This window comes from Oncorhynchus keta, chromosome 22, assembly GCF_023373465.1.
Source record: "Oncorhynchus keta strain PuntledgeMale-10-30-2019 chromosome 22, Oket_V2, whole genome shotgun sequence".
NCBI lineage: Eukaryota > Metazoa > Chordata > Actinopteri > Salmoniformes > Salmonidae > Oncorhynchus > Oncorhynchus keta.
The window spans coordinates 31233603-31257336 of record NC_068442.1 but is presented as its reverse complement, the minus strand read 5'-3'; the positions used below and the strand labels follow the sequence as shown (position 1 = coordinate 31257336).

The 23734-nt window shown below is 41.2% G+C and overlaps 3 protein-coding genes across 7 annotated transcripts in view; 2 read left to right on the top strand and 1 right to left on the bottom strand.

The window, feature by feature from the left end:
- LOC118401324 (VPS9 domain-containing protein 1-like) overlaps positions 1-9937 on the top strand; it is a 33586-nt gene extending 23649 nt beyond the window's left edge. Inside the window, exons 14-16 of one of the 4 annotated variants that reach the window (XM_035798734.2) lie at positions 85-189; positions 2548-2664; positions 6243-9937. In XM_035798734.2, coding sequence (XP_035654627.1) covers positions 85-189; positions 2548-2659 — 217 coding nt within the window. In that variant the 3' untranslated portion in view covers positions 2660-2664; positions 6243-9937. Of the gene's footprint in view, positions 1-84; positions 190-2547; positions 2665-3121; positions 5874-6242 lie in introns of those variants that run through there. The other 3 variants (XM_035798733.2, XM_035798732.2, XM_035798731.2) reach the window with 3 other exon arrangements.
- A 378-nt stretch (positions 9938-10315) lies between these two features.
- LOC118401323 (uncharacterized) lies at positions 10316-17015 on the bottom strand. The gene is made up of 6 exons (XM_035798730.2): positions 16826-17015; positions 15821-15928; positions 15551-15690; positions 15225-15321; positions 11099-11223; positions 10316-10874 (listed from the first exon to the last, which is right to left on the bottom strand). The coding sequence occupies exons 1-6, from the start codon at positions 16908-16910 to the stop codon at positions 10677-10679; spliced, it is 753 nt and encodes a 250-aa protein (XP_035654623.1). The 5' UTR covers positions 16911-17015; the 3' UTR covers positions 10316-10676.
- A 1346-nt stretch (positions 17016-18361) lies between these two features.
- On the top strand, positions 18362-21967 carry spata2l (spermatogenesis associated 2-like). 2 transcript variants are annotated; one of them, XM_035798727.2, is made up of 3 exons: positions 18362-18684; positions 19326-19648; positions 20286-21967. In XM_035798727.2, the coding sequence occupies exons 2-3, from the start codon at positions 19331-19333 to the stop codon at positions 21516-21518; spliced, it is 1551 nt and encodes a 516-aa protein (XP_035654620.1). In that variant the 5' UTR covers positions 18362-18684; positions 19326-19330; the 3' UTR covers positions 21519-21967. The 2 variants fall into 2 exon arrangements, with proteins under 2 accessions (XP_035654620.1, XP_035654621.1); XM_035798728.1 differs by lacking the exon at positions 18362-18684 and adding an exon at positions 18753-18928.
- The last annotated feature ends 1767 nt before the right edge of the window (positions 21968-23734 follow it).

Sequence of the window (23734 nt, the reverse complement as noted above, 5' to 3'; positions counted from 1 at the left end):
CTATTTAAAAAATATTTGATTTGGTGTTTAACTAATTTCTTGCCTTTCTGTTAAACTAACCCTCCTTCTCTGTTTCTTTGTCAGTGGGGCAGATGACTTGTTGCCCATCCTCTCCTATGTGGCTCTGCACTGTGAGCTGCCTCAGTTGGTGTCAGAGTGTGCTGCCCTGGAGGAGTTCATTCATGAAGGGTAGGTCTCCAACTCACACAGACTTAAATCCCAGCTCACCTCACAGAAAACACGTCCCCTAATTCCATTCCACCTGCGACATGCTACTTTCCCCTTCTGGAGACAGTCTCCCCCTCTGGCTCCGTCTCAGAGTTTCCATGCGCGTCAGCTCAGACCACACCCGAGAGTCTATTTATCTCAATACAAACAGCCTTTAACAGGCTGGTTAGATTGGCAGTAATGAAGATGTGGGGATATTCTCGTTTGGTTTTCCTTCTCTACAAAAAGACAAATTAAAAGCTTACTTGATGTTCATGCAGCTCAGTGGTTTGGAAGCAGAAGAGTAAAGGCAAGGTGGGGCTCACTGGGGACCAAGGCCCTACAGAGGTGGGCCCTACATGTAGGAATTCTTGCTGTGATTTGCAAAATGACTAGTCAAAAAAGTAAAGAAGGGGTGATGCTATTTACATGCTTATTATTGATAAAAAAAGCATCAAGCCCCTCCCTACCCCCATCATAGAAGCATAGTGATAGACATCTTTCCATCGCTCTTTCTCTCTGTCACACACACACACAAGCAAGCCCTGGCTTGAGTTGCTCTCATGTCTTAGTCTCATTAGCTTAAGGTCACCCAGAGTTGACGAGGCTCCGGCCTTGCACCGCTCCCTTAAGGAAAACTTCCACCCTGCTTACTGTCTTGCCTTGTCACCCTCCACGTCTGTTCTTCCCTCCCCCTTTTATATCCAAATGGGCCAGGATTTTTTTTTTTAATAAAATGAAAATTAAACTCTTGCTTCACTGGACCATTTCCTATTGTTTCGTCACAGTATGGTTGGATATGAGAAGGGAAGTTGATGCTTGAAACAATCTTTATGATAATGAAAATGTAGTGTTTTTTTTGTGTGTTTTGGACTAAATAAAATGAATAAAATATGAGGTTGGTATTCATCACTTAATCTGCTGTGACGATTACCAAGATGTGGTTAGGCAGATTTGTATTTTTATTGATTTCTGTAAATTGTACAACAGTGGTCACCAACTGATCTTCTAGGAATTCCTACTTGATCAACAAACATTTGATTCAAAGCCCTGATCGCCGGGTAGACAGGGTTCACATTCTGAAGGGACATACTGCCTACATGGTGGACCAGGACAGCTGTGACTAAATCAAGTGTGCCTACTGTGCTGGCCAATTGGAAAGCTGAAATCACTGTTCCCGTCTTGCCAGTGTACCACGACCTACAGCAAAATGTTATACTAGCCTACATGAGATTTCATGACGTTTAAAACCATGTCCAGAAACTCGAAGAATACAGCAAAGAGCATAGCTCAGGAAGTAGGGGTTTTGAGGTTTGTTTTTGGGGGGACTAAAGTAGTGTGCTGGTTCTCTGGTCATTGGAACAATATTAATTTGTGCATGAGGCAGAAATAATGCGAAGCGACTAGAGTTTCATCATTAGGTGGAAGCACTCTCTCTGGTCAGGGATGTATTTATTCCACCAATACTGTTCCAAAAGTTTAATTTGTCCAATAGTAAATCTTGAACTTTTTGCAACTTTTTGGCGGAATGAATACTCCAAAGTCTCACTGGAGGAAAGGAGAGCGCAGGGACAGTGAGAGGCGCACCCTCTGCTGCTTTCTCCCTCTGCTGACACTGACCATCAGATGCAGGTACCACCAGTCCAGTAAAATAAAAAAGCAAATTATTTCAATTTATGCTCTGCCTCACAAGTAATACAACCACTGCTCTATTTTGTTATCAAAGCTAGTGTTTATTTTTTATTATTTAAAAAATATATATATGTATGTGTGTGTATATAAAATGTGTGTATGTATATATAAAATATATGTGTGTGTGTGTATATATAAAATATGTGTGTATGTATGTATATGTATGTATGTGTGTGTGTGTGTGTGTGTGTGTGTGTATAAAATGTGTGTGTATAAAATGTGTGAAAGTATATGTGCATATAAAATGTGTGTGTATAAAATGTGTGTAAAGTATATGTGCATATAAAATGTGTGTGTATAAAATGTGTGTAAAGTATATGTGCATATAAAATGTATAAAATGTGTGTAAAGTATATGTGCATATAAAATGTGTGTGTGTAAAATGTGTGTAAAGTATATGTGCATATAAAATATGTGTGTATGTGTGTGTGGTCAAAGAACTATATTGGCAGGCCAAGCATGGTATGTTTTAGGCTTAGGTTAATGTTGCATAACTTTACAGATGTAAGCCTATGTTAAAAAAATATATATTCTGAGCAGTAGATCTCTGCCTGCTTTTTGACTGCGATAGTGATCTTGGCTCGGAAAAGGTTGGTGACCACTGTTGTACAACGATGGTGCAGAGTTCTAACTGTTCTTCTGTCTAAGGTATCTGATTGGAGAGGAGGGCTACTGCTTGACCTCCATGCAAAGTGCTCTGCAATATGTGGAGTCATTGCACACAGGAGGGTTTCAGCTACACAACACTAAATTCACCTGATACAGGTAATGTACATCCAACATGGTTAAACATTTCACTGAGTGCAAATGAGGTCTTTCTCAAATACATCCCGTTTAGAGGCAACTCTTCAATCTTAATTAGTTTAATTTAAATAATTTGTCTTACCTGTAACAATTATAAAATGAAGTGAAATGTTAAGTGCACAGTGCTATGATACCATTGTGAAAGTGCCCAAACTAGAAGTTATTGAACTGATTGGGGTTGGAGGGTTCGCAGTTGGATGAATCAAATAATGTGGGCCCTTGAGCAATGTTTCCAGAGCGGGAGAATTTACACAGGGATTAACTATATGTGACATCATCAAACAGTCCCACCTAAACTCCCTGTGACATAATTAATCCATGCTAACTAAACATTTGATTTAAAAGTGTGCTCTGTCTGAGAGCTGTCAAGTTATGCAGGGCTGTTCAGTTATGAGGCCTCTTCTGTTCCACATTTCAGCTGGAATAACAGATTCGGTTTAAACGTCAGTCCGACCACCTCCCGATTCATGCATCCAAAATTGGAACAGTCCATCGTTGCCGTGGATTGTCATGATTTGCGGTTTCTCTGTTTCCTTTGTCATTGAGTGGCAAATCAATGTTTTACTGAATTTAATCTTATTTTATTGGAATTTGGGTATTTGCATTCTTAGTTCATCTCCTATTGATCTGAAATGATTCTGTATAACCACACACATGGGTTCGGTACTACACTTCAACATAACATGGTGGTGCAGGCTAGTGCTGCAGTCCGATTCTCTACCCTTCTCTCAAGTGTGCACTCGTTCAACCCTCATGGATATCACAAGGATTGTAAAAGGGAAAGGGAAACTGTAAAAGGGAAACTGCCTAACTCATGCTTATGCTAATCCAATGTTTTTAACTCCATGAGGGGGTGTGAACAAGTGTACACTTTGGTTAGAGGAGTAAAGGATCGGAATGCAACCTAGGAGCAAGTGAATAGCCTCTTTTCTACACCAAAGAACATTGAAGTTCTTTGATTGGAAAAGCGTCCTTTAAATGCTGTAGCAGGACACATTGTAGCTCTCACTAGTCTATAGCAGGTGTACTGAAATAATATAATATATAAATAATATTATTTTACACAAACTTCCTAGGTGGCAGAGGTCTGGATGGATATTGTAATTTACCTTGCAATCCATTTGACCCCAAACTGTTCACTCCTCATGTTGGCAGAGAGAGAAATGTGCAGTTTTAAAGCTAATTTCCTGCAATTCTACACATCTGTTTGTTCATATGATACCAGGAGTTGAATCCCAACTGAATCCCCCCCCCACCCAAAAAATATATATTTTTAAGTCTGGACGTATTGAACCCGTTCTGGGTCCGGATCCGGCCTGCAGATTACCTTTTAGTATGGCTGGTGTACAGGGTGTTGCGTACCAATGAATTGAGCGCTTGTTGTTTGCGATTTCAGGCTGCTGCTTTGAAATGGAAACCAGTATTCCCTGTGTTGCAGTGCTCTGAAGTGGCAGTGCCTGTTAGCTGCAGACTGGACTACGGTTCAACTTAATTCAGTGTTCTGAGCAAGAAATGACTTTGGCTGTCAAATTAATTTTCTTATTTAAGTTATGCAACAATGGTTCTGATGGGCTGGACCTAGTTTCCAAGTTCTGTTTCTTTTCACCCAGGTGATTTGACAAAGCCTGACTGTTACCTGGACAAGCTGCAATGTGGAATTTCTTTGCTTATGACTGCCATTGAGGGGCATTTAGGTCAAGTGCTTGAAGCTTTGTCATCCGTCAACCTGAAGTCTGCAAAATATTTTAATGCTATTGTCCAATATTGCTCAGTTTTATTGCTTTCGTTTAGGAACTGACCCTGTCATTTTATTAAATGAATGTCTGAAAGATGACTATGTACTACCATAGAGCAACATGTCTGTCGTTTGAAACTCAAAAAAAAAAGCATGAATTGATAAATTATTGTGGAGCTGCTTACAGAATATTAATAGAATAATTTATTTTAGATGTCAGGATTCCAGTTCAATTTTAATGCTTGCATTCAGGTTATGTTTTAAGGTAATGCACACATGTTGCTAAATAACTAGTTTGGTGTGAGTGATTTGAAACTATGCTAAGTATTGCATTTCGTGAGAATATGTGTTCATGCAAGAATTTGTAGGGACAATGCCTCTGAAAAATTGCATGCAAAATTGATATGGGCCCCCCAAAAAAACAATTTGGGACCATGATTAAAACTAATTTAGTGTCAAATTAGTTTTGAATTTATCCAAATATATTTAAGTGTTTTGTGCATTTGGGTGGATGGAGTTCTAGGGGGGATTCTCACAGGTTTATGGTTAATCGCTCTTCTGGCAATATTTTTTAAATTCAATTCTGACTTCACTTCTGAAAGTCTCATCAGTTAAACTAATTCACTGTAATAGCGTGGACGCCAGCATGCACTTGCAGATAAGATATTAATTGTTTTGCTACTGTGGTTAAACATTTTAACAACAATGTTTTATACTTACAGAATATATCATGAATTGGTGTCAGTACAGTATTAGGTTGAGGTTTAAAGTGGGATAGGGATGGATTTAAGGGAGAGTTTTAGTGTTTGGTCAACTCTCAGCATGTCCTCTAGTCACTCAAAGCACTGCCTCATCTTCAATGGTTGCGTTCCAGGCTGACTGCATTGCACAACGCCAAGATGGGTTTTTAATATATTCGCGAACCACATCGTATGATATTGCAATCTGATGCCAAACTGCACATTTTGACGAAGCGCGCAACTATTTGTTGATGTAATGCAACGCCTTTGACATAGTCGGCCTGTCTCTCACAGCTATATGAAAATGCAGAGCACAGACAACTCTTAATACCTGGTTTATTGACTAAATGTATCATTTTTATTCATACTGTTTTATGCTGTTGTTTTCTATTTAATAATTTTTATTTGGTCTGTTAAAGAAATGAATGGGTCCAAAAGATGTAAAAATGTTTTTGACATCATAAAATAATTGTACCACCTGTCAGCATTGTCTTTTGAAACCATCTGTGAAAATTGTAACACCAAAAATGTGCTAATATGTACTGTGTATATTTATGTGAGAAGTATATAAATAATAATATAATGGGCATAATGGGATGTAAGGAATGCTGTTGTATTTCACACAGTATGTGAACCACTACATTGACTCAACTAATTATGACCTGTGTTTGTTGTTTTTTGCTCTTGAAGCCTCATGAACATGTATGTTGGTTAGACTCAGATTCAATAGGTTATTTTATTGGAGAACCCCCATAGACATTCATCTGTGTGGAGGGTCTTAGTCTGGGTGGTTATGAATGTGTGTGTGTGTGTGTGTGTGTGTGTATATATATATATAATGTGTGTGTTGTCCTGGAGGTTTATAACAATAAAGAAGTTGAGGAAAAGTGTCCCTCTGAGAATTTGTTAATTACCATTCAAACTCTCTTCTGCTGAAGATATGCCCACTCCAAAAATGTGAAAACATTCAGCCAACTCCTTATATAGCCCTGCTGCATGCCCCTCCCCGCTGCACTCATTTGACTGACACTAGAATCTAATGCATTGTTTTGCTGTTTCTTTAGGATGAAGATTTGTTTAGAACAGACATAGAGAGCGGTTGGGGCAGTGTTGACCTGATGGGTCTGTGTGCTGGAGGCCTGGCAGGGAGGAGGGGAGATAGACACTGACGGTCATATGGCTGGATTGTTCAGAGTGCTTCCGGACCAGAGGAGAAAACATGCCAATGCGAATCAGGAGGAGTCCAGACAACCGCAGAGGACTAACTTTAATGCATAACTCGCACTCATTGTGTGTCCCCTTAAATCCCTTCAAGTCCACTTACCTTGTCACACACATGCAAGCTGAAATCTCATTCAGAGCTCGGATCCTATCAGGACCCATTATGCCGTAACAGACTACTCAGTCCCAGCCTCCTTGGCATGATACACTGCCCCATTCCCAGACAGATCCTCACAACTCCTCTTCCACCTCCCCTCATAACAGCCTATTACACGTACACACTCCGTGTGGTGCTGACATCCATTATACACAGTCTATAAAGCAAGAACACCCGAGTGGGCTCCCAAATGGCACAATCAAGGGTCTGGAATCATACCGGACCCTGGTTTGATTCCAGGCTGTATCACAACTGGCTGTGATTGGGAGTCCCATTTACATTACATTTTACATTTAAGTCATTTAGCAGACGCTCTTATCCAGAGCAACTTACAAATTGGTGCATTCACCTTATGACATCCAGTGGAACAGCCACTTTACAATAGTGCATCTAAATCTTTTAAGGGGGGGGATTACTTTATCCTATCCTAGGTATTCCTTAAAGAGGTGGGGTTTCAGGTGTCTCCGGAAGGTGGTGACTGACTCCGCTGTCCTGGCGTAGGGCAGGCCACAATTGGCCCAGTGTCGTCTGGGTTTGGCTGGGGTAGGTCGTCATTGTAAAAAAAACTATTTGTTCTGTAACTGACTTGCCTAGTTTAAAAAATTAAAAAATAAAAAATTTAAAAACCTCTTTCCATGACATGGACTGATCAGGTAAAATCTACAGTACACAGTTTTGTTGTAACCCTTGACAAACATACCTCATTCAACTCATTGAGGGCTTGATGATTAGTTGAAGTTGAATCAGGTGTGCTTCTCCAGGGTTAGGATTCAAATGTGTAATGTTAGTGTTACTGGAGGACCAGGGTATTGAAACACTGGTGTAAGGTACAGGAGGAGCTAGAGGTGAAGCAGAGGAATGTCTGTACCTCGGGTGGCCAGACCTGGGTTCAAATACTATTTCAATTTCTTTTCAATAGATTTCTAAACAAGTATTCAGAACCTTTATTTGAAGAAAAAAAAACAAGTAGTTGAATATTGGAATGTATTTGTAAATACAATAAAAAAAATTGACTTGCGCCTACATGTTGACTGCAAACATCAACTGATCAAAGGTCATGAAATTGTGACTGCAGGTTTATGCAGTTAATCTATGAGCAGCTATCGCCTGCATGGTTGACTATTGTCAGCTTATCATTTGGGTGTTTTTGTTTGACCCACAACAAATGTGACCAACGACATGAAAGAAACAGGAACCAACTCTTGTATACAGTGGATATGTACAAATTAATGTGATTTAATGTGATATTTGAGTCCCCCTCTCTCACCAATTGATTGTACAATGTACAAACATATTTTCAGGTTGTGAGTGCTTGATATGGAGGTTGGAGACATGTTTATTTCGACGACGTTTATAAAAGATGTTCTTTATAATGTCAACACTGCCATGTTGCACTGAACTTTGCTGTTGGAAAACCACATCGGTGTCTGACTTTCGGTTGTCACTGATGCACCTCCCCCTACTACTTAACTCCTCAACCTTTGTCAACAGTCGGTTGCTTTAGCCTTACCACTCAAACAAGCCCACTGACTCAAATACACTCCCATGCATTAAACCCAGGTATTTACTTTGATATACAATTTGGTTGACTACTTGGTTTTTACAAATAACCATTCAAAAACTCAAATAAAAGTACTTGTTTTTTGCTATGTATTTGAAAATACTCAGATAAAATATATTTAATAAACAAGTATTAATATACACATGCACTGTATTTGAACCCAGGTCTACTGGTGGCCTGTTATATCAGCCTATAACCCTGTGTGGGGTACTGGCTCTAGAGTGTGATCTATACCAGAGGATGCAGCAATAGGAAGCCCTAGGTTGAGATAGTTGGGCTGAACTTGACAACAGCTGTTAGGTGGGTTCATCCTCACCAAAGGACCATGCCAGGTGGCCTGGAAAGTATGAATGACAGCTACCCAGTGCATTTGTCACCCCATTGCCTGCTGAAATCTACTGTTCATGTCAACATTGGGAACTAATCATCTGATAAGATGTGTGTGTGAGGCCATGCTCTGACGATGCTGCCGTGAGATCAAACTGTCCTCTCCATCTCTCCCTGACCTCAGAGCTGGCCACAAAGTTGATTCAAGTCTGTGGAGTGTGTAAGCCTCCAGAAAGGTCTCCAAAAACACCAAATAACAATATTATTTGAATAGATACAGCATTAAACAGACAAATCCCTCTGCTCTCTCATCACACCACTCTTGAGTTGTTTCCCTGTCTGTCATATGTGGACCAGACCACACACACACCCACCCACATTATTGTAACTAAGGTTCATTGTAACAAAGAAACACTAATACTTGCAGGTGCATAAGTGATGAGTACATGTTCAAAATGTTATTTTCAGAGTTTCCTAGAATGTATCAAGTGAATCTGTTGCCTGCCAGTCTGTCTCTCAGCCTGACTGTATGTTGTGGTTTCTTTTGGCCTGTGAATGTGAATGTTTTTTTTTTAAATTGACAACTTAAGCTTTGGTAAGCACTTGCTACACTCACACGGAAAGGGGAGCATGATACTGCCAAGGTCTCATATGTTTTTCCGTCTGTTTTAATCCCTTAACTGATTCACATGTTTTAAAGGGGGATCGTCAGTCCAATGTTTTATGAAAACCAGAAAATAAATTTGATGCCCACTTCTTAACTGTTCTACCTTGCTTGATACCATGACTTCAGTCTGTTCTCAGTGATCTGTTGTGTCTTCAGGTATAAGTCCAGCCCAAGCAATAATCTTAAACTTAACTAGTAATTCATCATTTGCATTTCAGTTGTTTACAGTACATATTGAATTACTTTAATTATATATAAAGACAGCTGTATTTGTCTGCTCTGGTTCCTTTTATTTAATGCAGAACTACACCATTGTCTACAATAGCTTCAGTGCCTCTTAGTGAAATGTCAAATGAGGTCAGGTGACATACAACCTGCATAGTGCTCTTTGAGGCGGGAGGCCCTGTGTGACCCACTGAAGGCTTAAAATACTCATGTTACATGGCTCTAATTTTGTAATACATTAAAATAAATCCCTTCTCACCCTACTTCCTCTTTTAGAAGCTGATTCATGATATCTGCCTTAAGAACTTGTAAGTCCACCACCGTCCCTCCTATCCCTACGAAAGACAGTTCTCTTTTCCTATTAGAATAAGAAATGGTATCATACAGGAGGGTATATCAGCATTAGTGTGTGTAAACAGTGCTTGACTTGGGCAGAAGCTCACTGGAGCTGAGTACCGTCACCTCAGGTGTTCTACTGCTTGAGCTCCTGTACCTCTATAGAATACTAGCTCAAAGGTATTGTGGAGTTCCTAAATATAAACAGTACTGGCACCAAGTCAAGCACTGTGTGTTAATGTGTTTGTGTGTAATGGAGAGAGAATGACCGGCGGATTCTCACCCGCTACTCATTAAAAGTTGGCCTAATTGAGCTGTCAGCCGACACAGTCAAAACAAAACCACGGACAACAACCTCTGACTCAACTCGGTTAGTTAGTTGCCTCGACACAATTCAGTTTTTTTTAATTAGCATGACAAATATACATTATTGTTGCTAAAACATGCATGCCATTAACAGAACAGTAGACAAAGACACCAATGCACTCTGTGATATTGCTTTACCTCCGGGGGACCTCCCACCTCCTTCATTGTTTAGTTAAGGATGTGCCATCCCAGATAATTGGACCCAGATAAAATGGGAGGGCGTCTGAACAGGACAGAGAGTCACGCTATGGGACACAAATATTCCAAGACCCTGTACTGCCATCTTTTACTGCCTCACATTTTATTTGTCACATGCTTTGTAAACAACAGGTGTAGACTAACAGTGAAATGCTTACATCTTAGAGTCATTCTGCACTTTCCCAACAGAGTGCATCTAGATAATCTACACTTGTAAGCGCTTGCACAGTTCCATTGGAGCATTATGTTCTTGTTATTAGTGTATGAACACTGGAACAATGAAGGACTGTGCAGAAGCTGGTATGAAGTCGCATAAAGATTGACATTGTCCTTACAGATATATAATTTGACATGCAAAGAAAACAACCACATGAATTGACTATAGAATAAAATGGATGTGGAATGACTCGAGCACTATGGTATTGATAATCTGCAGGGACTTATGGCAGAGAGGGGCAGCGTTGAAGGTTACCCTCTAGAATGACGGTTTTTAAGTCTGCCGGGCAGTTGACAGGGAACACGGTGTGGGTGGTGTTCTTTCTCTCCACCAATGTGGCCACAGCCTCACCAAGGTCCAGGTGGTTCAGGTAACCAGGAGCCACACGCTCTGGAGGGGCCACACCTGTGTTGATCTTTACCTAAAAGAGCAAGAGAATGGAAGCCAGTTGGCATTGATTAATGATAGTCAATTTATGGTATATGAAACCGCAAACAATGCAAGGGAATGTTGTATTCACGATTGCAATGTTGCAGACAACTTTTATCAACAATTGCTATTTGGGCAGACAGACAAGTACTGCAACTGATACCCCAGCTAACTAACCAAGCAATGGGAGTTTCATGTTATGGATCTTGGCCAAACCTGGTTGAGTTTGCAGGGTACTTCTGGGTACTCCTCTCGTAATACCTGACAAAATGCCAGGGTGCTGGCAGCGCCAACAGTCAGGAACCCTGTACCTGGCATCAACAGCTTCTCCCCAGCACCACCTGCGGCACAGCACACATCACTGCCAAATAACACTCAAGTCATATTCAGCAAGTGCAAAGAGAAAAATCATGTTATATCAAGTGGGGAAGAAGGTTGTTCCTCAAAACAAGGTGTTGCCCATCTCTCACTCAAACTTGGCAAAAGGTCCAATCACTTTCACATAATGCTCAGAAGGACATATACTACTGTACTGGCTGCAGGGCCGGCTCTAGCCTTTTGGGAGCCCTAAGCGAGATTTTGTTGAGGGCCCCCTACCGCGAGGCAAAATATTTTAGTGCCCTCCCCCTTTTGACCGTGGAAAGTTTAAGTACATTTCCTGCAATTCTACACATTTTGCGATGGGGAGTACATAAGATTTTATGCGTTTAAAGGCCCAGTGCAGTAAAAAACATGATTTTGCTGTGTTATGTTTTCAGTGCATTTGGAAAATATTCAGACACCTCACCTTTTTCCACATTTTGTTACGTTATTGCCTTGTTCTAAAATTGATCAAATAAAACATGTTCCTCAGCAATCCACACACAATACTCCATAATGGCAAAGTGAAAACAGGTTCTGAATACACACCTTATTTACATACGTTTTTGCACCCTTTGAAAATTAGCTTGGATGCATCCGGTTTCCATTGATCATCATTAAATGTTACTACAACTTGGAGTCCACCTGTGATACATTCAATTGATTGGACATGATTTGAAAAGGCACACACCTGTCTATATAAAGGTCTGACTGTTGTCATTGCATGTTAAAGCAAAAACCAAGCCATGAGGTGGAAGGAATTGTCCGTAGAGCTCCGAGACAGGATTGTGTCGAGGCACAGAACTGGGGAAGGGTACCAAAAAATGTCTGCCGCATTTGAAGGTCAACAAGAACACAGTGGCCTCCATCATTCTTAAATGGTTGAAGTTTGGAACCACCAAGACTCTTCCTAGAGCGGGCCGCCCGGACAAACTGAGCAATCAGGGGTGAAGGGCCTTGGTCAGTGTGGTGACCAAGAACCCTTTGGTCACTCTGACAGAGCTCCAGAGTTCCTCTGTGGAGAACCTTCCAGAAGGACAACCATCTCTGCAGCACTCCACCAATCAGGCATTTATGGTAGAGTGGCAAGACGGAAGCAACTTCAGTAAAAAGGCACATGACAGCCCACTTGGTATTTGCCAAAAGGCACCTAAATGACTCTGACCATGAGAAACCAGATTCTCTGGTCTGATGAAACCAATATAGAACTCTTTGGCCTGAATGCCAAGCGTCAGGTCTGGAGGAAACCTGGCACCATCCCTACGGTGAAGCATGGTGGTGGCAGCATCATGCTGTGGGGCTGTTTTTCAGCGGCAGGGACTGGGAGACTAGTCAGGATCGAGTGAAAGATGAACAGAGAAAAGTACAGAGAGATACTTGATGAAAACCTGCTCCAGAGCGCTCAGGACATCAGACTGGGACGAAGGTTCACCTTCCAACATGACAACGCAGGAGTGGCTTCGGGACAAGTCTCTGAATGTCCTTGAGAGGCCCGGCCAGAGCCCGGACTTTAACCAGATCAAACATCTCTGGAGAGATCTGAAATTAGCTGTGCAGCGACACTCCCCATCCAACCTGACAGAGCTTGAGAATATCTGCAGAGAAGAATGGGAGAAACTCCCCAAATACAGGTGTGCCAAGATTATAGCGTCATCTCCAAGACTCAAGGCTGTAATCCCTGCTAAAGGTGCTTCAACAAAGTACTGAGTAAAGTGGTCTGAATACTTATGTAAATATAATATTTCCGTTTATACCGTTTAAAACATTTGCAAACATATTGCTATATCATTATGGGTATTTTGTGTAGATTGATGAGGGATAAAAACCATTTAATCTATTTTAGAATAAGGCTATGACAAAATGTGGCTAAAGCCAAGGGGTCTGAACACTATATATACACACAAACGTATGTTGACAACTTAAAATTAGTTGATTCAACTATTTTAGCCACACTCATTGCTGACAAGTGTATACAATTGAGCATGCCGCCATATAATCTCCATAGACAAACATTGACAGTAGAGTGGACTTACTGAAGAGCTCAGTGACTTTCAAAGTGGCACCGTCATAGGATGCCACCTTTCTAACAAGTCAGTTCGTCAAATTTCTACCCAGCTAGAGCTGCCCCGGTCAACTAAGTGCTGCTATTGTGAAGTGGAAACATCTAGGAGAAACAGAGGCTCAGCCACGAAGTGGTAGGCCAGACAAGTTTACAGAATGGGACCACCAAGTGCTGAAGTGCGTAGTGCATAAAAATCCTGTCCTAGGTTGCAACAGTCACTACCGATTTCTAAACTTCCGCAGGAAGCAACATCAGCACAATAAGTGGTTGTCAGGGGCTACATAAAATGGGTTTCTATGGCCGAGCAGCCACACGCAAGCCTAAGATCACCATGCACAATGCCAAGCATCAGTTGGTGTGGAGTAAAGGTCGCCGCCATTGGACTCTGGCGCAGTGGAAACACATTCTCTGGAGTACTGAATCACGCTTCATCATCTGGCAGTCTGACAGACAAATCTGGGTTTGGCAGATGCCAGAAGAATGCTACCTGCCTAGTTTGGTGGAGGAGGATTAATGGTCTGGAACTGTTTTTCATGGTTTGGGCTAGGCCCCCTAGTTCCAATGAAGGGAAATATTAACGCTACAGCATACAATGACATTTTAGACGATTCTGTGCTTCCAACTTTGTGGCAACCGTTTGGGGAAGGCCCTTTCCTGTTTCAGCATGACAATGCCACCATGCATAAAGAGAGGCCCATACAAAAATAGTTTGTCGAGATCGAAATGTAAAAGAACTTGACAGGCCTGTACAGAGCCCTGACCGCAACCCGATCGAACACCTTTGGGATCAATTGGAACACCGACTGCGAGCCAGGCCTAATCGCCCGACCTCACTAATGCTTGAGGCTGAATGGGAGCAAGTCCCTACAGCAATGCTAATGCCCATAATGCCCAGCAATGCTCCATGTTAATGCCCATAATTTTAGAATGAGATGTTTGACGAGCAAATGTCCACATACACTACATGACCAAAAGTATTTATACATTAGGAGGTTGGAATAATACTGTGACATTGTGAACATGATGATAATGCCTTTTTAGTGAAAGAGCTGTTTGAAAAGACTGCTTGTTTTGGTGGGATGGAGTTTTGGCCTTCCATGGTGACATCACCATGCAGTGAATTAGTTTTGACCAATAAGAAAGAGAGTTCCAAACCTCTCTGCCAATAACAGCTAATTTTCAGTTTTCCCTTCCCCACTTAGACCACTCCCAGACAGTCCTAGCAAAATTATTTATTGAGAAATTGCTCTTTGCTAAGAAGCTGTGTTTATTTTTTACCATTTTAATTTAAAATCAATCACAGTAAGGTACTTAATTGTTACCAGAAATGATTTGATACTGAGATAAAAACAACTGAATGGGACTGCTAAAGCACATTTTACACAATTATATATATTTTTGCCATGGGGCAGAGAGAAAGCGTTGCAACTTTATGACTAATTTTATTCAATTCTACTCATTTTGCAATGGGGCAGAGAGATTGTCTGCCGTTTTAAAGCTAATTTCCTACAACACATTTTGCCATGACTTATGCCATGTTAATATGATATCTGAGTGAGAATGACGGAACAAATCAATGGGGGCCCCCCGGAGGTCAGGGCCCCTGGGTAAGTGCCCTGGGTGCCCAGTCGGTATTTGGCCATAATTACTACATGTTTAGATAGTCTAACCAGCTATCTAAAAATTGTAAGCTGACATGGCTAATTGAGTGACTGTCAGTAACTGACATAAAGAAAAACTACTGATGCACAACCACATTTCAAAATTGCACCTGGTGCATTCTACTAGTCTTACTCTCACCAATACATTGAGACACCGACTGAGTTCCCCAGGGGACATAAGCGACCGCTTATGTCACTTGTGCCTGGAACCGGCACTGACTGGCTGGGATGTTGGGAGGGGCACAGGTGGGAGACTCACCTGTGATAAAGGTGTAGGTGCAGTTGGGGTCATCTCTCACCAGTGGAAAGAAGACCTTCCATGATACAAAGGTGCTGAACAGCAATGTCTCAATCACCTATGGGTGGATGAGAAGAATGAGTAAAATAATAGATTAATACGGAGAAGAAAGGAGGGAGAGAGGTGGCGAATTCAATACGAGAGGAAAATCGACAGAGATGTGGAACTGACAGCAAAGAGAGGAAGACTGGAGTGAGGCTTAAAAACAAGTCATGGCAGCTTAAAAGATAATGGTGATGATATCAACTCTGGATCATGGATTAGTCTGAGTTGTGTTGAGGACTCACCCAGTGTAGTTCTTTCAGAGTCTGGCTATGGGGAGGTCCACCCTGCCACCAGCTGAAACCCAGAGATGACACAATGTCTGTCACCTTGCCAACAGACTTCAGAAGGGTCTGCTTGACCACCTCTGCCCCTTCCTCTGAACCTAAGAAAAAGAGTAACAGAGTTTAAGAGGTATTTCCATACACTACCTTTTGGGGATATGGGATACCTTTAACAATACTCTCACTTGTAAAATGTGTCGATGTAAAATTGTTTCTGACAAGAAGTATTACCAACATTCCCCACTAGAGTGGTGAGGTGGTCTTTGGTGGAGGGAGAAACAAACCCCCTGAGTTTATCCAACCTGCTGTTGTCTCTGGAGATAACCGCCACCTTGAAACCTTAAAACGAGTATAGTACACAGTCACAATCAGGACATGTCATTATCAAATGTGACTGACACATGGCAAACAAAAGGGCAATTTTACTGCAGTAGATGGTTCTGCTTACATTTTAACTCGGTTTCATATAACATTGTAAAACATGTCATGTTACTATACTATAAACAATTAAATTGTCACTTGAGGAGACTGTGTGGTTAGACAAATTCATGATTGACATTATGATACCCTCTAACAAAAAGTACATCCAAAAGGGCAATACCAATCAATTAACTCAGCGTCGTGACATTTTGATCCAAACCATACATTTATTATCTATTGCTTCCCGACGAACCTGTGTCTAGACTAAGCCTTTTTACCAGCACTATTGACGAGAAAAAACAAACAATATATTAACATTATTCTTGAGGTTAACTGCTAGTTGGATTTCAATTCCTAAGACCTCAAGATGACGTCAAGTTTTCGGATATTCTTAAGAGAATCACACCTTGAATTATGTGCGTAAAGGAGATGCCAGTTGTTTTACGGGCAAATGCACTCATGACAACCACATTGACACCGCCATAATCCTTATTTTCCGCGCAGTCTCAATTACTAAATGTTTATTTCATATATTACCCAACAATATACCTTGAGAAACGCACAAATCAACTAACTTCCCAGCAGAGCCATGCTGATCCAGCAGACAACGACCATACATGCGTAAAATGTCACGTGGCATACAATTTAACAGACCTCTTCATATATAGCCTATCCTACATATTTTGCACGCAGGACCTTTTAGATTAATTTCACCACTTAATCCGGCCCATTGATCGTGGGCAGAGGCATTGTCTTGGCGCAGGTGTATCGGTCCCCAGACTCCAAATGCTCCCTAACTCAATGAGGACATCTTACCTTTGTCAAGGAGTGCTTTAACTATTCCAGAGCCCACTGTTCCTGCTCCACCGAGAGCTAACACAACTCTGTCAGCGTTTGACATGTTGGATAGGTCCACAGGACTGAACAAATGAACAGTTTTAATGAGACTGACAGTCTGAGTCTATGGAGAGCATTTTGTACCGCCCGGGACCTTTAAACAAATCATAGCGGCCACAGTTACGCTCTTCTACCAGTGTCACTGAAGCCACGCCCGTATCAGGTGAAAGAACAACCCACAAAACCTAACTGATTTGGTCTCTCTCTCTCAGAACAACAATGACTACATTTACATGCAAACAGTATTGCGGATAGTAGGTCATATCCCGCTTAGGGTCTTATTCGGGATAAACTGTTTACATGCACCTTTGATATCCCGTTCAGGATTGTCTCTGTATCCTTGAATAAACATAATATTCCTAAATTAAGTTCATATTAGTTAAATTGAATAGTAACTGAAATCTGGACACTGGCTGGAGGCCTACGACCTCTCACGTGTAGCGTAATATAATATTAAATCCAGCAGAGGTATGAATGTCTTGCTGTAAAATGATACAATGTGGTCCTTCTGTAGCACAGTTGGTAGAGCATGGCGCTTGTAACGCCAGGGTAGTGGGTTCGATTCCCGGGACCACCCATACGTAGAATGTATGCACACATGACTGTAAGTCGCTTTGGATAAAAGCGTCTGCTAAATGGCATATTATATTATACATATATTAACAGGAGTGGAGAAATATGATTTATTTCTTTCAGCATCTCTTGAGAAAATGTGAAGGAGCATGTAATGTGTTATATTTGACACTGTCATGGAAGCAGACAGTATTTCAACCACATAACATATGCGCCCAAGATGAACTTAAATCTTATCAGAAACGTACTTCGTCGTTTTCTCAGCTTTTCTTTCCCTTAATTAAAACCGGTCAAATTGATGACATTGGACATTTTGCACAGGACCAATCTTTACACTGTTTGAGTTATTGCGTTTCCCCCCTCCCTAAACGAAACAGACAACTTTAAAGGTGTTAACTAGATTCATGCATTCATTCTATCGATGTAAGACATTAAGAAGGTAAGAACTACTTTATTTAGTCTTCCAGCGTAACAAGATATGACAGAAGAGAAGATATATTTAACTATGGGTGACAAACAAATGGCCTACCAAATGTCAAAAATTAGAAGCAGAAACGTGTCTAAAGAAGTATCCAGTATGCTATACGGTCCCGTAAGAGTATCAGCAAAATAGATTATTATGGTGGATCGAACTGCGCAGGTAGCCTACTTTTTGAAGTGATTTGTTTGAAAATCAGATGAAAACATCATGACATAACACCATAGACTGCACAACACCCCATGATATACCCAACTAAGCCTGCACAGACCGTGAAAAACAACAGTAAACAGTATGCATGTAAACGTGGTTAGTGAATAAATAATGACATCGATAGAATATCGCGCACTCTGGTGGAGAAAAACATAGATTTCGGATGAGCTCAAAGCAGCCTGTTGAATTCGTAGATGTATATTCATAGTCACAGACTCCTCACTCTCTTGCTGTATTTTGAATATTTATATTGCTGTATATTAAGACAAAATTACGCAATTGAATGGTTTGGTAATTTGTGAAGTATAAAAATGTACTTATTTTGTCAAACCATACGCCGGGCTGGCGGCCGAGCTAAATCGAAGGCCCTCACACTTTTAGGGTGACACGTGACGGGGTTTATTTTTCGGAACTCAGGGTTGGGTTCAAATCACGCTCGTCAATTTTTACAGCAGTGTTCCTTGCATTTGTGATGGTTTAAGGAAAGGTCCCACCATATATATATAAAGTGTTGGTGAGTTGTTTTTGTTTTTTTAGCAACTGGGTTTCATACGTTTTCAGTATTTAGCTAGTAAGCAAGTTAGCTATATTACTTAGCTTATAGCTAGCTGGCTGGCTAGCTAACGTAGTTGCCAAAACGCACCAGCAAGTGGACGATGGAGTCGTGTGGTTGAATTTCATAGCTAAAATTATTTCTTTAAACATAGTGTCAGCAAAATTGTACGGGTGGGCTGGTGTCATTGACCGAGCCCAGCAAGGTGCGCAAAAGCTAGCTAGATAAATAGCTAGATAACTAGCTTTTTTTTAACACACTATTGTGTGTTTTGACGTTAACGCTACTGCTGACTTGTAACGCAATTAAAAGTTGTAACATTTGGTCTAATATTTATAACACGCTGTCTACTTTTCAGCTAGAAAGCTAGCTAACTAATCAAGTCTTATCAGGTCACTTTCGCTTTCATTTTAGGGAGGGCGACATTTTCATCCCTAATGTAATGACTGAATGTTATGGGACCATTCTTCTGGGATGTAAATGTGTGATAAACAGACGTCATTTCTAAAAACAATACCTAGGTCAAATGATTCCAGTTGCAGTAGAGTTCAGTCAAGGGGTTTCATTGATTATTTTGTCTTTGTTGGGTTTTTTCTATGTAGCTGAGATGACTGTCCCTGGGAAGAAAGCCAGGTATCTGGTGGAACTGTACCGGGTCAGTTTGGAGCACCGGATTGAGCAGGGTGACTGGAACCTAGTATGCAGAGATGAGGAACTGATTAAGAAGGTAGAGGGACTGCTGATGGGGGACTGTGCCCAGGACACACATTCCTTGGGACTGGACCCCCTCAGTGTAATGAAGGACTCGCTTCAGACAGCACAAGGAGTTGGATTGAAGGGGCTGGCTAGAGCCTTTGAAGTGCTGGAACTGGCATCCCTCAACCTGTACTTGTGTCCCTGGAGAAAGGAATACAGAGTGGTAAAGGTATGCTAATTTGGGGAATATACTGGTAACTGCGAAAATGAAGGAAATGCCAACAGTGTGTTGATGGGGCATTGAGCCTCCATGAGCTGCCAGAACAGCTTCAATGCATCTTGGCATAGATTCTACAAGTGTTTGAAACTATACTGGAGGGATGCGACACCATTCTTCCATGAGAAATTCCATAATTTGGTGTTTTGTTGACTCCAGGCAGTGCTTCAAGCTGTGTTAAATTGGGTTGAGATCTGGTGACTGAGACACACACACATCCCTTTTAAACTCCATATGCTCCTTTGAGACTTTCTAAGTCGGAGTTATTTTCTAGCATGCTAGCCAAATTAATGGGCAACTGGTCATTCTTATACATGACCCTAAGCATGATGGGATGTTTTAATTGCTTAATTAACTCAGGAACCACACCTGTGGAAGCACCTGCTTTCAATATACTTTGTATCCCTCATTTAGTCAAGTGTTTCCTTCATTTAGGCAATTACCTGTATATTGGTAGAGTGCTCATCAGCAATTTATAATCTTATCATGAATGCTGTTTTGGCTTCAATTGTGTGACTGCCTTTGTCCAGAAATATAATTTGTTCGGTTCCTACATTTTAATAACAATACAACCTTCCTCCTTTTATAGATGTTCTCAGGCATGTTCACACATTACATCAAGCCGGCGCTGTCCATGCAGCAGGTGGCCGATCTGTTTGGGTTGCTTGGGTACCAGGCTTCTGAGGCCAGACTATGTGAAGAGCTTAGGCTGTGTTCCCCAGCCCTCCCAGTGGACACCCTTCTCCGCCTGTCCTGTGCTTTCTTCACTGCACGTTGTGAGTGTCGCTTACTGCTGTCTGCCATAGTACCCCAGGGCAGAAGGGTGGAGTGGGAGCTCAACCTGGTGCAGGAGAGGCAGAAAGGTCACAGCCTGCAGATAGCATTGGACAACAGCAAGAGAAGGTTGGAGACTATACCACAGGAAGGGGATTTTCTTGAGTCATCTACTATAGAGGCAGACTTGGATTTGTACACAGATGATGAGTTTAATGGGCATAAAGAAGTTGGGTTAGTCAGAGATCCTCTCTGTTCACCAAGAAGGGTGTACACGAGAGGGCTTTCTCCTCAAAGAGAGAATATCTGCGTCTCCTCACTGAACTGCCAGTTGATTAAGACACCATCATTAGCACCAACCAGAAACACCCCAACTCACAAGCAAAGGGAAAGTCCAAATAAAGAGTTGGCCATGTGCGGGTCAGATAAAGGGGATTCACAATTGCTGTCTGCAAAAGCATCAGGGAATACCCACCCTGTGTCACCAGGGGGCAGTCAGTTCTGCATCGAGTGCTACCCTAGCCCTTGCATCCATCATTGCAAGAATTGCAATACCTTACACTGCCCCATATTGGAGAGGTGCAAAGACAAGGGTCATGAAGTAAAACATATTGATGGTGATGAAGTCCTACAGGAGCAGAGAGAGAGCAGTGGATTATCACAACTGCTAGGAAGTCCTGGAGAGGGAGGTGTGCCACTCTATGAGGATAAGAGAGAGTTCTGCCCTCCACTTGATGTTTTTGAAGCAGGAAGCCTTACCCCTCAGCCCATTCCTTTTCATGACTGTTGCAACACTGCCAATCCAGACCCTGAGGTTACCTGCCTCACCTGCAAGGTATTCCACACTAGAGCCTGTAAAATGTTGGAGATGTGCCAGAGAAAGCACAAGATGCTCATGTTGGATGTCTGCTCAAGTGGGTTGGGGTGCACAAGGCCCCCTTGCAAACTATGCAGGTACTGCAGTGTTGTGTATTGTAAAGACTGTTGGTATAGAACACCACTTCAATGTGTTTGTGGCTATCCTTTTGATGAATCCTCTGAAGTTTGAATTTAGGAACCATTTTAAAGGTACTTGATGGAATTGGGAAAAGCACTGATTAAAAATAAAAAAAATGCCTATAAATATAATGATGGCAATCACTTACACGTTGCCTTAAATTCACAATATTCTTAATTTGTAATACGATTGTATAAATTAGCTTTATCCCACCCAGGGATTAAAAGTGAAATGCCAAGCTCTTCTATATTTTTCTACTTTAGTCAACTCCGTAGGACCTTAAATTGCCCTGAAAGTTTTTCATGATAATTCATCCAGTCTCATTGACTGTTGGGATCTGAAGCCTTATACTTATGTTAAAGTCTAATGCCAGTGATACATGTTGCAGCTCAAGAGTTAAGATAATATTGCTAAATGTGGGTTGAGGTTAAGTTGCTTGTTTTCATTATTTGTTCTGTTGTCAAAGTTATTTGAATAAAAATGGGATTTAAATTGGAAAAGATGTCTCGTGCATTTTAGATGTTGTGGTACATAATTGGCCCAGCGCTGTTTTCCCTGCGGTCAGCTATCGGAGCCCTATACTACAAATCAGGTTTGAGTAGTGAGGTAACTTTGGTCAACTGCGAGTTCAACTCGCGATAACTGATCACGTCTCACCTTTTAGCCTGGTAAATTTCTATGGCAACAAATCCTTCATAACTAACCTGAAGGGTATATTACGTACGGGGTTTGAGGAGTCAAGGTAACTTTGGTCAACTCTGAATTAAACTCGATAACCAGTCATACGAAAGTGGCTCACCTTTTAGCCAGGTAGTTATATGGCAATGAATCCTTCAGAACTGACCTGCTCCGGGGCAGGCTAACTCCACTTCTCCTGAATGAAGTGTCTGAGCGGTGAGTTGAGGACCAACTAAATAAGATTCCCTCCCTCTCACAAATATTGCGTCATCATCCCTTTCATTTGAGGGAAACCACTGATTACTATTTTATTAATCAAATGCTTTTTTTGTAAAAGTAATTAAAATACCTATAACATTACATTTAGTAAAGACAGGATGAATTTGAAACTTCATGCACAGTAAAACTTGTATGACTTCATACAATTATTTAAAGGTGCCTGTGCACACCAATGACAGCATAAAATACAGAACTTCTAATGGCCTATTTCACACCACAGCCTGCTAAGATGTGATCGCCCAAGGATGGATGTTTTAGTATTGTCTCAATGAGTACGATGTGCGACATGCACACGCCGGATGAGCAATATCCACTGTTGTAATACGGATGAAGCCTGAGCTGTAATGTGAAGATAGCTAGCTTTAGAAAACCTAAAGTCGTAGTATACCACTCGGGTGACAGTTCACAGTTGAGTCAATATTTTAGCTCTAATGTTTGTGGACATTTGAAACAACTTGCAAGATAATTCAATATTCATTCAGACTACAAATCTGGCTTCATAAATACATTTATTAATAAAGAATCAGTAAGAAAGGTTTCTTCATGGTCTGTTGTATATTATGTCCAAGAAGTTGTCTTAGTGCTCAATCAGGGTGACAAGGTTAGTTTGAAACTGCTGCCCATTTCACGTTGAAGGTTTTACTGTCCATGCGGTCAATGTACCGGACTCTATCCAAGTGATCCATCTCAAGCTGTAGGATGCGTGCGGGCCACCCGCTCACTTGCCAGGTCACAGGCTCTGCCTTCTCATTCAGGCATTTGAAACAAAAATGAAAACCTTATTAATAAAAGCAGTCACACACACATGCATAATTAATTTAATGTTGACCTGCCATGGGTCCAGTGATTGAAGTCAGAGCAGGTTTGGGTAGATTAAATCTGGGCAAGTTTATTTCAATTTGTCAATTTAGCTGCTCTGTGGAAGTAGCTATACATTAGAACGGCGATATGTGAATTCTTCTATAGTAGCTGTTATACCGTGGCTAGTAGAAAGGGTCGGAACCAATTTTCAACGAATTTACTTTCTTCGTTCTCGATTCGAAAGAAAAGTGTATCTTATAAATGTCCGTGTTCAAAAAAACGGAATATTCAAAACGTGGATTTTACTATCGAGTGAGAAATGCCTCTTTGTTCAGGTTGCACTGTCATCTACATAAAACAACTTGTTCCTGCAAAGAATGTTGGGAAATGCAAGATGTTTGACAGCTAAAATGGCAAAGATTTTACTATCTTTCTGAATATTCTCTGGTTTTTGGAGAAGCAACTGAACACAGTTTAAGATACTTTCTTCGTTCTCGATTCGGAAGAAA